The sequence below is a fragment of the Mustelus asterias genome, chromosome 15 (assembly GCF_964213995.1).
Source record: "Mustelus asterias chromosome 15, sMusAst1.hap1.1, whole genome shotgun sequence".
Classification (NCBI taxonomy): Eukaryota; Metazoa; Chordata; class Chondrichthyes; order Carcharhiniformes; family Triakidae; genus Mustelus; species Mustelus asterias.
The window spans coordinates 90,260,829-90,275,798 of NC_135815.1; the positions used below are offsets into that span (position 1 = coordinate 90,260,829).

Sequence of the window (14,970 nt, forward strand, 5' to 3'; positions counted from 1 at the left end):
TTGTTAATTAACCAACTCTGTCATTGAGAATAGGTTTCACCTGTTTTTATCCTGGAAACCAGCAATGTTGCTAAGCCATTATTATGCAGCGTACACACACAAAGCAACTCAGATTGTCAGAATGCAAATATAGCACAGTTGTTTTAAATTATTTACTGAGTTGGACTACATTTGACTAGTGAAAAGGATTCAACTGTGGCACTTCAGTAATAGCGATGTACTTGAAGCAATTGCTGGTGTACCTTTCATCCAACTTTTAATATACCTAAACAGCAAACATGTACTGCTGACTTTGGGTGGAGACAAAATTTGTTCCCTTCCACTGATATGAAATCAGAAATAACGTATTTAAAAAGCAGTAACTGAGATGTATAAAATTGATGCAATATGGCATTCTTAATATGATGATTATTGTTATAGAATATTGTATGAAAGGAAATGTTCCAGAATTGATGATAGGTCTTTGCATAAAGTCAAGCTAGTGTTTATTACTTCAAGAAGGCAGCACTATGCCCTGCTGACTGAAGTGATGTTTGTATCATTTGTTGGCACTGTTTGATTGTGAGATTATTGGTCTGTTGTGTTGCTTTTCTTTTGAACTCCGTGACACTTCATGCTGATGTGAATTTCTGTGACTTGCTAGATCGTAGCTCTGTAACGAAGCACATCAAATGCCAACATGGTTGCGGGCAAAGTTTCACCTTAAATTGCAATTTCCTAAGAGGGAAAATTTTGTAATTTTTGAAAATTTCCAATTTTGTAAGAGGGAGGTCGTGCCTTACAAATTTGGTGGAGTTTTTTGAGGAAGTGACAAAAACGGTTGACGAAGGAAGGGCCGTGGATGTCGTCTATACGGATTTCAGTAAGGCATTTGACAAAGTCCCACATGGCAGGTTGGTTAAGAAGGTTAAGGCTCATGGGATACAAGGAGAAGTGGCGAGATGGGTGGAGAACTGGCTTGGCCATAGGAGACAGAGGGTAGTGGTCGAAGGGTCTTTTTCCGGCTGGAGGTCTGTGACCAGTGGTGTTCCGCAGGGCTCTGTACTGGGACCTCTGCTATTTGTGATATATATAAATGATTTGGAAGAAGGTGTAACTGGTGTAATCAGCAAGTTTGCGGATGACACGAAGATGGCTGGAATTGCGGATAGCGAAGAGCATTGTCGGGCAATACAGCAGGATATAGATAGGCTGAAAAATTGGGCGGAGAGGTGGCAGATGGAATTTAATCCGGATAAATGCGAAGTGATGCATTTTGGAAGAAATAATGTAGGGAGGAGTTATACAATAAATGGCAGAGTCATCAGGAGTATAGAAACACAGAGGGACCTAGGTGTGCAAGTCCACAAATCCTTGAAGGTGGCAACACAGGTGGAGAAGGTGGTGAAGAAGGCATATGGTATGCTTGCCTTTATAGGACGGGGTATAGAGTATAAAAGCTGGAGTCTGATGATGCAGCTGTATAGAACGCTGGTTAGACCACATTTGGAGTACTGCGTCCAGTTCTGGTCGCCGCACTACCAGAAGGACGTGGAGGCATTGGAGAGAGTGCAGAGAAGGTTTACCAGGATGTTGCCTGGTATGGAGGGTCTTAGCTATGAGGAGAGATTGGGTAGACTGGGGTTGTTCTCCTTGGAAAGACGGAGAATGAGGGGAGATCTAATAGAGGTGTACAAGATTATGAAGGGTATAGATAGGGTGAACAGTGGGAAGCTTTTTCCCAGGTCGGAGGTGACGATCACGAGGGGTCACGGGCTCAAGCTGAGAGGGGCGAAGTATAACTCAGACATCAGAGGGACGTTTTTTACACAGAGGGTGGTGGGGGCCTGGAATGCGCTGCCAAGTAGGGTGGTGGAGGCAGGCACGCTGACATCGTTTAAGACTTACCTGGATAGTCACATGAGCAGCCTGGGAATGGAGGGATACAAACGATTGGTCTAGTTGGACCAAGGAGCGGCACAGGCTTGGAGGGCCGAAGGGCCTGTTTCCTGTGCTGTACTGTTCTTTGTTCTTTGTTCCTTTTTGAGCCAGTTGTGTTATTTACAAAGCAATGCTAAAAGTTTATTTTTTATTTTCCCTTTTTAATTTCCTAGACATCAGCTCACAACAATAGTTCGAATTCAGATGGAAGCCCAGTGCCTCTAGGAATGAAGCGGAAGAATGGGGATAATGATGATGATGATGAACCACCAGATAACATCAGGTACAGCGATTGGCTGATTGCCTTGTTTAGCTGTTCAGCAAATTCCTAAAATAGGTGCTCCAATTAATACCACTTAATTTGAAGTAACAAATGTCATCATCTCTCCCATAACTGCTTTACCATTTATCGAGTAGTAATTAACGTAGAAGGTACAGGAATGCTGAGCAAAGCATTTTGAGACATTGGAGCTGTTGATTGAGTAGTGAAATTACTATGCAAGTAGGTTGTTCTATTAAAAGTCCCTTCTCCATCTGAGATCAAACTGTAAATTAGACATTTTATGCACATGTGAATATTCAGTCTGAGTGCCTGTATAGGCACTAACCAGTTCTGTCCATTTCCACTGTGTAGTTATCACTGGGGCCTATAAAATGCATACAGTGGGGGGAGGTTGGGGGAGAATACTTTAAGACTAAATATTATGAATTGAGGTTGACCCTTGGGAAGCAGCACTGGTTTTCGATTAAAATAATTGTCTGACAGCAGTAATGGCTAAAAAAAAAAGTGATAATTTATACCGAAGCCTTATTTTGTACTTTGCCATTTTAACATCAGTACTGTGGTTGTAATCCAGTGACATGCACAGACTCTTGATGAGCTGACAATTCCAATCTCGGTATAGCTCCCGATGATCCTGATAATCTCTCAAAATAAATGGCACTCTGCTATTGAATGAGTGTGTCCAGATATTTTTCATGCTCTGCTTTCTACAACATGCTGTTGCATCATTTACATATTGGTTTAAGTAGCGGAGTTTTATTTTTCTATAATTCTTCTTTGAAATTGAGAGTAAGGGGAGGTAAATCCATTAACCATTGCCTCTGTCATAGAGATATACAGCACTGAAACAGGCCCTTCGGCCCAACTCGTCCATGTTTAGCAGATTTCCTAAACTGAACTAGTTCCATTTGCCTGCGTTTGACCCATATCCTTCTAAACCTTTCCTGTCCATGTGCCTGTCCAGATGTCTTGTAAATGTTGCAATTCGTTTTGTACATTTATTTTTGATATTTGTACACAAAGTAATTTTGCCTCTGATCATTTTTCAATATTGGGTGAGCTGGAAACAATTTGCATACGCTTGTGACCATAAACCATTTGCTTACCTCAAGTTACAGACTCCCAATAAATATATACTTGCACTTTTTGGAATTCTGTACCCTAGAAGGGTGTGAATGTTCAGTCAATGAATGCATTCAAAACTCAGATAACACATGCCTGGACGCTTGTGGAGTCCGAGGTGGCGGCGGAGGGGGGGGGGGATGGACTTGATGTAGAAGCTCTGCCGGTATCTTACTGAATAGCAGAACAGGCTTGAGAGGCCAAATACTTTTTTATCAAACGCATGTTTAAACTCCATGGCAGTTTAAAATTGAATTCAATTTATTTATGAAAGAAACTTTAAATAGAACCATATGCAGTGCTGATCAAGAAGCTTTCAAATTGTTGTAAAAATGACTAGAAAGCCTGCTTTCCCTAATGGTTTGAATCAAATGTGACTCCCATCCCACGCCAATGTGGTTAACTATCTCTGAAGTGACCTAGTAAGCTATTGAGATTGATTCAGGAAGAAGACCTACTACCACCTTCTTGAGGTAACTTGGGCCTTCCTAGTAATGCCCACACGTGAGGATGATTTAAAAAAAATGAGAACAGTTGAAGAACCTTAAGGGCTTCCCTTGTGTAAATGGAGAAACTGAGTGGGGTGAGGCTGGAGGGATATTGCCCCTGAGTGGCACTGTCTCCCTTGTCCTAACAAATCAACATATTGAGTGGGGGGTGGGCACATGGAGACAGTTACTAATAATAGGTCAAAGAAGATTGTCCAGTTCAAAGTGATTCTTTTATCCATTTGTTTTATCCTTAGACAACCAAAATGTGTTGAATGTTTTGGCTCTTGAAGTACAGATTTGGGGCATAGAGATAAATTAATTTCAACCTAGAAAATGGCTTTGTTCTAAAACGAAGAATGGGTTCCAGCCACTCTGAAGCTTATAGGCCGAAGCAAGTTACTACTTGTATGTCAGATTGGTTCACCAGTATCTAACTTGTCTCTGAGTCAGAAGGTTGTGAGCTCAAGCCTCACTGTAGACTGGGGCACGTAATCTGGGCTGACAGTTCAGTGCAGTAGAGTATGCACTCTGTCAGATGAGTCATTAAATCAGCACCTGTTTAAGTTGGTTTGAAAAATACGCCATGGTGCAATTCGAATAGCTGTGTTTTGCTTTTGTCTAGCTCTGCAAATATCCCTCAATCAGCACCATCAAAAATAGGTTATATGGCCATCTGTTTGATTATCGTGCATATTGGCTAATGCATTTTCCTATATGATTAATGTCAACTCTCGGGACTTCCGGGGGGTGTGAAAGATGCAAATAATTGCAAGTCCATGCTCTTTCTCTGTCTCCTTTATTAATTTTTCTATTTCTCACATTCTCTTCTCACGTTGACTGACCTGTGTTCTGTTATTGTTGTGTGTTCTCCCTCTCTCCTGAAGAAAATGTTCAAGTCAATGATATTCTGCCACAGTAGCAGTTGCAGACTTTGAGCATGTTTATTTTAGCACGGGGTGGGGGGGGAACACGAAACCAAATCGAACCACTGAGTACATTGTCAACGCAAAGATCACCAGTTCAACCTGAAGTAAGTGTTTGGAGTGTGTATAAAGTGCTGTTTCTAGTGACTGGCTTTCTTTCATGCCAGTGTTTAGATCAGTGATTGGCTCCTCAGAGTGTTTTCTGAGAATTGCTATAATATCCTTCGAGAGCTTTTGAGCTGCCAGAACTGGCACAAATCCTGGGATTAATTATATTTGCATAATAGGTGTAGACACCCACTTTATTAGCAGCACTGTATGGCCTCCTACCTGACGGGAAGGGTTTCTGAGATGCTTCTTGCTGTTCTGCCAGAGGTACGGCAGGGCGAGTGTGATTGTGGATTCTCCACTTTGGGTGTTTCTCTTTCATATGCTTTTTCTCATGGCACTTTGACCCTGATTGCAGATCGGAACTTTCTTAATATGGTCTACAGAAGGCCTGCTTCTTGTTGGCACAACTGGTGAGACTTGCTGGATAGAGGGAGGCGGGCAGGCAGGGTAGGTACTTCTGCTTCCCCTGCAACCCCTGTCTTTGCAACTTAATGAAGCAATGACCAAGAACAGGGGACCTGACACGTGATTCCACCCTAATATCTGGCCCCCCCAGTGCTACAATGCTCAAATTGCATCTCTTGAAGGAGCCGAACTGTCTGGGGTTTCTCTAAATTGATGGAAATTCCTACCAATACCAGTCAAGGGGTGACCTTTCATAGGTTCTGTATTCCAGACAATTCTGGGCATAATTTGATGCCACAAGACAATATCAAGACTAAGGGATTTTCACAGTAACTTCATTGCAGTGTTAATGTAAGACTTACTTGTGACTAATAAATAAACTTTCAACTTTAAGACAGCTGCAAATGTTCAGTCATATAAGGAGAGTACAGAAAAGGGACTTGCATTTATGTGGCACCTGGCCATGGTACCAGCAGGAACTCCCCTGGTGCTGTTTGAAATACTGCCTTGGGATCTTTTACACTTGCCTGTGAGCAGAGGAGGCCAAAGTTAACGTCACTTCTGAAAATAGAAGTGCACCTTTTTTACAGTGCAGCACTCCCCCAGTACTATGCTGGAGTGTCAGCCGTGATTTTTGTGTTCTGGAGTGAGATTTTAACCCACAATCTTGTGATTCAAGTGAGAAGCCTATCTCCTGAAACAGGGCTGATGTTGCCAATGCTCAAAGGCCATTCATGAATTTTACCTCTTAAAATCTTGACTGGTTTTAAGTATATTTACATTGTATGTGTGGACACCCACTTTATTAGCAACACTACATGGTCTCTGACCTGACGGGGAGGGTTTCTGATGCTGCCGATACTCTGGTGTTCATGAATTTCACCTCTAAAACCTTGACCGGTTTTAATGCTTTAATGCTCTGGCTGCATCCAACATTCGAGAGCTTTTGCATATTACAAGGTGTGTGGAATATGTGCCTGCCTGTGCATATTGTGATGCTGTGGCATTTTGAAATAATCTCTAAAATGTGGCTTAAAATTCAGTCGTTCTGGAGAGATTGGCTTCACTGACGGGATACTCCTTTAAAACTGAAATGAGAGGCCAGGTCATTGAGTGTCTTTAAGACCGGGATAGATAGGTTCTTGATCAATAAGGGGATCAAGGGTTACGGGGAGAAGGCAGGAGAGTGGGGGTGAGAATCATATCAACCATGATTAAATGGCGGAGCAGACCTGAGAGGCCAAATGGCCTAATTCTGCTGCTATAGCTTATGGTCTTATTGTAAAGTTCATTCCCCTCGGTGGCTACAAGAGTTGGACGTTTTCAGGTATATAGACTTGTTGATGCTAGCAATTCGTGTTCTGCTTATGACTTATTTACCGGTGAGGTGATTGCGTTAATTGGGGTGCTTTTAACTCCACACCCAGCAATTGTCTCAAGACAGGTCAGCGAATAAGAAATGAGTGAAAATACTGGAGGATCAAGTTGCCTCGGGTTCAGAGGCTCGATTGCCAAAGGATGCAGGTTCGACACCTACTGCCTTAACTCTCACTGAGGATAAACTGCATTAAAAGAATAAGGGAAACTGAATCACAACCAGATAGGTTCTTGAAGCATTTGACCTGAGTTGCTGTGCTGCAAGGTTGGTGTGATTTTATTTTATTTTTCTTCACAGTAATACATTTTGTTTTTATGATACAGGCTTTGGGAAGACGGCTGGAAACAACGTTATTATAAAAACAAGTTTGATGTTGATGCTTCTGATGAAAGGTTCCGCAGAAAAGTTGTCGAATCATATGTTGAAGGTTTGTGTTGGGTCCTTCAGTACTATTACCAGGTACGTAAGCTTTTTGTTCTTCACTTCTTTTGTTGGAGTTGTATTGGAGTGCATAGTGCATTCCAAATTGAGAGCTCTTAGAAAGATTTAAAGGAAAGGAATTGTGGGCAGGAATATATTTGAGTTTTTCGCTTTTTATGGAACAAAATAACTCCCACCAGAAGCAATTTTTAAAAAAAATCGAGGTAAAGTCAGGCACTGTCAACTGCTCTCTCCTCCCCTCTCTCCCCCCCCCCCCTTCCTCTCCCCCCCCCCCCCTTCCTCTCCCCCCTCCCTCCCCTTCCTCTCCCCCCTCCCTCCCCTTCCTCTCCCCCCTCCCTCCCCTTCCTCTCCCCCCCTCCCTTTCTCTCCCCCCCTCCCTTTCTCTCCCCCCCTCCCTTTCTCTCCCCCCCTCCCTTTCTCTCCCCCCCTCCCTTTCTCTCCCCCCCTCCCTTTCTCTCCCCCCCCTCCCTTTCTCTCCCCCCCCTCCCTTTCTCTCCCCCCCTCCCTTTCTCTCCCCCCCTCCCTTTCTCTCCCCCCTCCCTTTCTCTCCCCCCCTCCCTTTCTCTCCCCCCCTCCCTTTCTCTCCCCCCCTCCCTTTCTCTCCCCCCCTCCCTTTCTCTCCCCCCCTCCCTTTCTCTCCCCCCCTCCCTTTCTCTCCCCCCCTCCCTTTCTCTCCCCCCCTCCCTTTCTCTCCCCCCCTCCCTTTCTCTCCCCCCCTCCCTTTCTCTCCCCCCCTCCCTTTCTCTCCCCCCCTCCCTTTCTCTCCCCCCCTCCCTTTCTCTCCCCCCCACCCTTTCTCTCCCCCCCTCCCTTTCTCTCCCCCCCTCCCTTTCTCTCCCCCCCTCCCTTTCTCTCCCCCCCTCCCTTTCTCTCCCCCCCTCCCTTTCTCTCCCCCCCTCCCTTTCTCTCCCCCCCTCCCTTTCTCCCCCCCCCTCCCTTTCTCTCCCCCCCCCTCCCTTTCTCTCTCCCCCCCTCCCTTTCTCTCTGCCCCCCCCCCCCCCCCTTTTGCTCCCCTTTCTCTCTCTCCCTCTCCCCTTGGAATATTTGGAATTTGTGGCAGCTGCGGTTTGCATTTGCAAAGGAGCTTATCCAATGAATGCTCTGGAATATATGCTCTTGGAGCAATCCTTGGAACAGTCAAAGATGGAGAGTGATCGTTTTGAGGGCCTCGGCAGTAGGTGTTAGAAATGAAGTGCTATGTTCTCTCTACTTTGACAAGTTTTGTTTTTAAAAACTAAATTCTGTTCACAGGGGTGTGCTTCATGGAAGTGGTTCTACCCATTTCACTATGCACCATTCGCTTCCGACTTCACAGACATTAAAGATATGCCTTCCACATTTGAAACGGGAACAAAACCGGTAAGCTTTTGACTGGATTTTTTCGGACCTCAGCAATAAGTGCATGCTTTCTGTTGAAAGTATTCTAAAATGGTAAAATGATTCCTAGAAGCTTGTAGCCTTGAGTTGCAAATTAGCAAACTGCAATCACCATGGGTAACATCTATGAGATTTATGTAGGTCACCATGTCTGATTTGAAGGAATTCTTAGTATTGGCATGTATCATGGTGATTTTTAGGTCACATTACACCTGATGTATAACTCAGTGCAGGTTTCACGTTCTTGTGTCTCCTATGTTGTATGTTGAGCACTTGTTGGCTATGGTGTTGATATGCAAACTTGCATATGTTGCTGAGTTATAATGGTTGGTATTATGTTTTAAAGACATTAATCGGAATGCAATTCTCTGATTGGAGCTTGCTTGGGTGTATTTGGGTGTGCTTACACATATGTGGATATATTCCATATATGTGGCTACATCATGGCTCTGTACAGGTTTCCTGACTACACAGTTAAATTCCTGTGTTGCTGATAACTTTTCCCATTATAAGTTCCTGCACTGTCACTTATTATTGACCAGAATTTGCTGTCAAAGTTTGTTTAATGCATGTGCTGTTATTAACATGCAACTTGGGATGCAGAAGAAATACCATGTGAATGTAAAATTGACTCATGTTGTTGGTGCTTTGCACCATCCTGCTGTTGGTCTCACAAAAATGGCAAGTTGCAAAAGATTACATTAATTTCCAGTTGAAGTTGTCCCAGAAAGTTATGGCTGTAATTGAGATTTATGTTCCTGTAATTCCACTCAACCTCTCTGGCACAGAAAGAAAACAATTTAAACTGGTATGGCGTTCCTATAATCAGTAATTGTTTTCCTTTGTTTTTTTTCTATCTTTCTTTCCTTCACTTTATTTCTCCATGTGCCTGATTTGACTCTAATTCACCTTCTTTGTCATCCCTTTGTTTATTTCTCAATCCTTAAATCTCATTGATTAAGGAAATGTACTTAGTCCCTTTGTTCTCCAACATTTCAGATCGCTTGTTGCTCCCATACCATTTCCGCACAAAAACATTGGGGACCGACCTGGAAGAAAAAAATCTGTCTTGTTAATGGGGCTAGTTTTGAGATACCCGCTCCAGCAAATACTGGGATGGTGGATTTTCTCCCTGCAACTTTGTGCGATTACAGCACAACAATCCCACCACTGGATAGCTTGAACCTTTCCTTTCTGAATAAAGGGGCCATCTTGCCTTCCTTTCATGTTAGATTAATTTTTCATTTTTTTCTGCACTCTATTTTAAATGTTAACACCTGCTTTTGTAGAGACCTGAACCCTCATCTCTCTCTCTCCCTTCCCCACTCTTTGCAAAATTTAAAATGAAATGCCATTTTCCTTTCATCTCTTAAACTCTGGTCTTTGCTTTCATCATAGCCCCCCTTCCAGGTGGTACCTGTGAAATTGTTGAGGATCCTACAAGTATGAATTTTTAAATGCTAATATAGCACTAAAAAATTGAACCCCGCCCCACTGTCCTTTTGACCACGCCTTGGCCTCCCCCTAATCTCTGCCCTGAGTGCCGCCTTCTCCTTGGGCACCTTCAACAGGCTAGCTTGACTTTCAGCGCCCTGATCTAAGGAGGGATGCTCTGGAACTATCCTTTATGTTCAAACTGTCAGGTTAATAATGATAAGACGAGGCTGATGATATTTAACTACACTGCAAATGAATTGCCCATTTTCACATTGTTTGCTGAATAAGCTTCTTTGGGGTGTTTGGTTTTGATACAGACATTTGCAGTTAACCGTCACAAAATCTTTGGTCCTAATTTAAGCTTTTCCTTTCTTCATTAACTTCCTGGACCACCATTTTCACACTCCTTGCATCTCCAACCCCCACAACTGAGCCAGATTTAAGCACTTACTTGCCTTCTCTCACACTGTTCTCTACTCCTTTTACCCATTGTTTGCCTGTCTTTTGTCCCTGGTCGTTCTCTTCCTTTACAAAATGTTGAATGTTCTGGTTAAGCAGAACATTTTGTCATGTGGGTGTGAAATGTGTTGTTTCTGAATGCTTACATGTAAACATATTTGAATCTCTGTTTGCAGTTCAAACCACTGGAACAGTTGATGGGGGTGTTTCCTGCAGCAAGCGGCAACTTCCTCCCTCAGACTTGGCGAGAACTGATGGTGAATCCGGTGGGTTTTGTTCTTAAAATTTGGCATGATTGCTATTCAAAATGAGTATTCTGCATGATCTGCCTATGTAAATGCATACATGTATGGTGCACGGTGGTTAGCACTGCTGCCTCACAGCGCCAGTGACCCAGGTTCAATTTCGGCCTCTGTCACTGTCTGAGTTTGCACTTTCTCCCTGTGTCTGCGTGGATTTCCTCCAGGTGCTCCTGTTTTTTCCCCACAGTCCAAAGATGTGCGGGTTAGGTTGATTGGCCATGCTAAATTGACCCTACTGTCAGGGGCATTCGCAGAGTAAATGTGTGGGGTTACGGGAATAGGGCCTGGGTGGGATTGTGGTCAGTAGAGACTGAATGGGTCAAATGGCCTCCTTCTGTACTGTAGGGATTCTAAGACGTTGATGGAAATTAATACTTCAAATTTTCAACTAGATTTAAAAATTGAACAATTGGTAATGAAAAAATGGAACTTGGTGATCTTACAGCAAACACTTTAAAATGCATCTGTTCTCATTACTTGATCTTTCCATCCAAATGAAGATTTTCATTCCCCTTCCACATTTAGGTTAAGTATACGATGCGCTCAATCAAATAGAAATAGCATAGCATAGCAAACTTTCAATTCATTTAAAAGGTTGACTAAGTAAGATAGGCACCTGAAGTAACCTGGCAGGGTTACAGACAGAATGCTGGGAAGTGTGATACAAGGCTGGGTGGCAAGTTTTTTGGCACGCATAAACAGGATGGGCCGAGTGGCTGCTTTTTGTGTAGTAAATGTTCTATTAATCTGTTAATTTAATTAACAGTCTGCAGTGAATTGTAAGGCGAGAGGTTTAGAGAATACAAATTTTGATACATTTATTGTACTTTTCTAAGATGGGTTATGTGACTTGGTTTTCACTAACATGCGTTTCATCAAACATAAAATGCTGTTGAATTGAACTTAATTAAAGTAAAATTTAAAATGGACAATAATGAAAGCAACTGTAAGAAAACCCAGACCATGCACTGAATAAAAATTGTGTATCATTTGTTTTAGCTTCCTTAGCTGTATGACTTGTCGTATTCCATCCTTAATCTCAAAATTACCTAACTAGGACAATTAATAGAGAGTCTTGTTTGACAAGCCTCAAGGACACTTCTGTGAGTGCAATCTGTAATGTATTTGGAACTAAGATTTTTCCCATTCTAGCTACCATTGGATTGAACTGCTGATAAAACATGGAACTTGGTTTTAATTTTAATGATCATTTGCAATTTTTGGTCATTTGATTTTCATAGGAAATTAAAACATCTTCTGGAGCAAATGCTAATGCCTCTTAATGAGAACAAAGATTGGTATAAATAGCCATTTTAAATGCACATTGCTGTTAATTGCTTGACAACTGGACTGAAAATTGACAAGAATATATTGTACGATTCATCACAAACAATATGTATATGCTGTGAATTTGATTGTAATAAGCTGCATAAAATACTGATCCAGCTTGAAATGACTTTTCTTGGAGGACGAAGTAGATGAGTATGTTTGTATAATTTGAGATTGGGCAGGCAGCAGATGAAGCATTTATTTTTTTTTAAAACAGGACTCTTCAATCATTGATTTCTATCCTGATGATTTTGCTCTCGATTTAAATGGAAAGAAATATGCGTGGCAAGGTAGGATTTTGGATTTCAGTATATGGTCTATTATCTTAATGTACTTCCCTGAATATTGTGGTTTTAATGTGGATTGAAGACAGCTGTGTTTTGCAGGTGTTTATAGGGAAAGCAGTAAGATATGCAAGACCCAGTGATCAAATTAAAAGCAGAAATAGCTTTGAGAAAAGGTGTCTACTACTGGACGTAATTTGGCTGTTCTGATTCAGGAGCTGAACCAGGATCAACAATGAGTGGGTGATTTTGGCTGTCATTATTGACAGATGAATAAGAATGAAATGGATTAATTCTGTTTCTGTTCCTTACTTGGCAGTGATATCATAATTGGATTTTAAAATACTTTTATCTTCTCCGTCTAGATATTCAGCCACAAGTTCAGAAATAAATATTAAACTCCTAGGTGCAGATTTATTTATTTATAATCTTTAGACTTGACAGAATTTTGCAGTATGGAGACGTACAGGGAATAGTTCTGGTTTCCATATTATAAGAAAGGATGTCAAATAACTGGAAGAAGATGCAAAAAGGAATTGCCAGAATAATAGTAGAAGTGAGACCTTGTACCCAAGAAGAAAGGTTAACCAGGCTGGAGTTCTCATCTCCAGAAAAGTCAAGACTGAGGGGGGTGACCTGATTGAGGTCTTCAAGGTTATGATATGTAGATAGGGAAGATGTTTCCACTTGTGGGCGAGGCCAGAAAGAGGGGCCATAAATAAAGATAGTCACCGATGAATCTAACAAGGAGTCCAAGAGAACCAATTTATCCAGTCTGTGTGCATGTGTAGCTCACTACGACAAGGAATAGTTAAGGTGAATAGCTTAGATCCATTCAAGAAGTAGTACAGTGGTTAGCACTGCTGCCTCGCAGCACCAGGGACCCAGGTTCGGTTCCCGGCTTGTGTGACTGTCTGTGGAGTCTGCGTGTTCTCCCTGTGTCTGCGCAGGTTTCCTTCCACAGTCTGAAAGACATGCTGGTTAGGTGCATTGGTCATGTTCAATTCTCCCTCAGTGTATCTGAATAGGCGCTGGAGTGGCGATTAAGGGATTTTCACAGTAACTCCATTGCAGTGTTACTGTAAGTCTACTTGTGACACTAATAAATAAGCTAGATAAGGAAGAGTGGACTCGAAGGATATATGATGGGGTTAGTTCAGAGAATGGAAGAAGGCTCATGTGAACATAAACATTGGCACGGACCTGTTGAACTGAGTCCTGTTTCTGCGCTGTATGGACTTTGCAATAAGTGCATTCAATTTAAGCATATCAAAAGAAATTTGTGCAATAGACACGTTTTGAAAAATTAAAATGGTTTCTCAAAATCTAGTTGTCTTTAGTTAATTTCCAGTTGGAAACCACTGCCAGTTTGGACAGCAGTATTTCTTCTCCATGGTATGTTGGAATGAGCTACCATTATGATAGTTAATTGAAAATCTTGCCCTATTGTCTGGGGTGACAGCCTGTGCTCAGCTTTTGCTTTGGAAGCTTCCTCTCATATGTCTGTGTTTTTATGCTGCTCTGATTTCTTAAGGATGCTTGAAATACTTGCCCTACTTAGTTCTGCAGATCTCATGCAAACTGAAACAGGCCAAGCAAGTTTAATTTAGTTATCACTGCACTTCAGTATTTGCAGTTTCCAGTAAGAAAGCTTAAACAGGACTATACAAGCTGTTAAGATTTTGCCCACGACTTGGCATTGCCTAAACATCTAGTAATCCGAAAACAATTCTAAAAATTAACTTTTTTTTTGTTCAGTGCTCTCTTCCTATCTCAGCAATGTCTATTGATTCCCAGTCCACAGATCTAGTATCCATGAGGTTAGACTCATATGGGTAGTCAGGGATCATTTTACATCCATGTTCAGGGCTTTACACAAGCTTAGAGCCCATCATCTCTAGTATGAAAGTGGTGGCCAACTTCTTAAGACTTGTGGATCTACCCATGGTGCCAAATGTGGTGGCTGATGTCTCAACTTCAGTTCAGTGCAAACAGCAGCTACGTAGAGTCAGAGTTTTACAGCACAAAAAGAGGCCCATTGTGTTTGCGCCAGCTGTTCACCTATCCATTCTAATCCCATTTTCCAGCATTTGGTCCGTAGTCTTGCATGCTATGGCATTTTAAGTGCTCACCTAAATTCTTCTTAAATATTGTGTGGCTTCCCGCCTCTACCACCCGTTCAGGCATAGAGTTCCAGATTCCAACCACCCTCTGTTTAAACAAAATTTTCCTCAAATCCCCTCTAAATCTGTTGCCCCCTTAAATCTTATGCACCCTTATTATTGACTCACCTATAAAGGGGAAAAGTTTTCCTTCCTTTCTTTCATAACTGAGTTGCTCCAGTCCAGGGAGCATCTTGGTGAATCTCCTGTGCACCCTTTCTAGTTAACCTGTTGGATTTTAACCTGGTGTTGTTAAACTTCTTACTGTGTTTACCCCAGTCCAACGCCGGCATCTCCACATCATCACCCTTTCTAGTTGCCACACTGTAGGAAGGATGTGAGTGCACCAGAACTGCACATAGTACTCCAGCTGTTTTATTCAGCTCCATCATTACCTCCCTGCTCTTGAATTCTTTGCCTCAGCTAATAAACACGAGTATTTCATATGCCACCTTAGTGTCCGAATGGTGGTAGAAGTTCACCCTAAATTCATGCAAGCCCAAAATGCTGCCATGCTGTCTTAGATTGGTAGAGGTTTGGAACACT

At 42.3% G+C, this 14,970-nt stretch overlaps 1 protein-coding gene across 2 annotated transcripts in view; it reads left to right on the top strand.

The window, feature by feature from the left end:
* Window positions 1-14,970, top strand: part of xrn2 (5'-3' exoribonuclease 2) — a 78,183-nt gene that overhangs the window by 31,391 nt on the left and 31,822 nt on the right. For both annotated transcript variants that reach the window (XM_078230321.1, XM_078230320.1), the window contains exons 16-20: window positions 2,094-2,203; window positions 6,957-7,092; window positions 8,326-8,433; window positions 10,524-10,613; window positions 12,196-12,268. In XM_078230321.1, coding sequence (XP_078086447.1) covers window positions 2,094-2,203; window positions 6,957-7,092; window positions 8,326-8,433; window positions 10,524-10,613; window positions 12,196-12,268 — 517 coding nt within the window. The remainder of the gene's footprint in view (window positions 1-2,093; window positions 2,204-6,956; window positions 7,093-8,325; window positions 8,434-10,523; window positions 10,614-12,195; window positions 12,269-14,970) is intronic.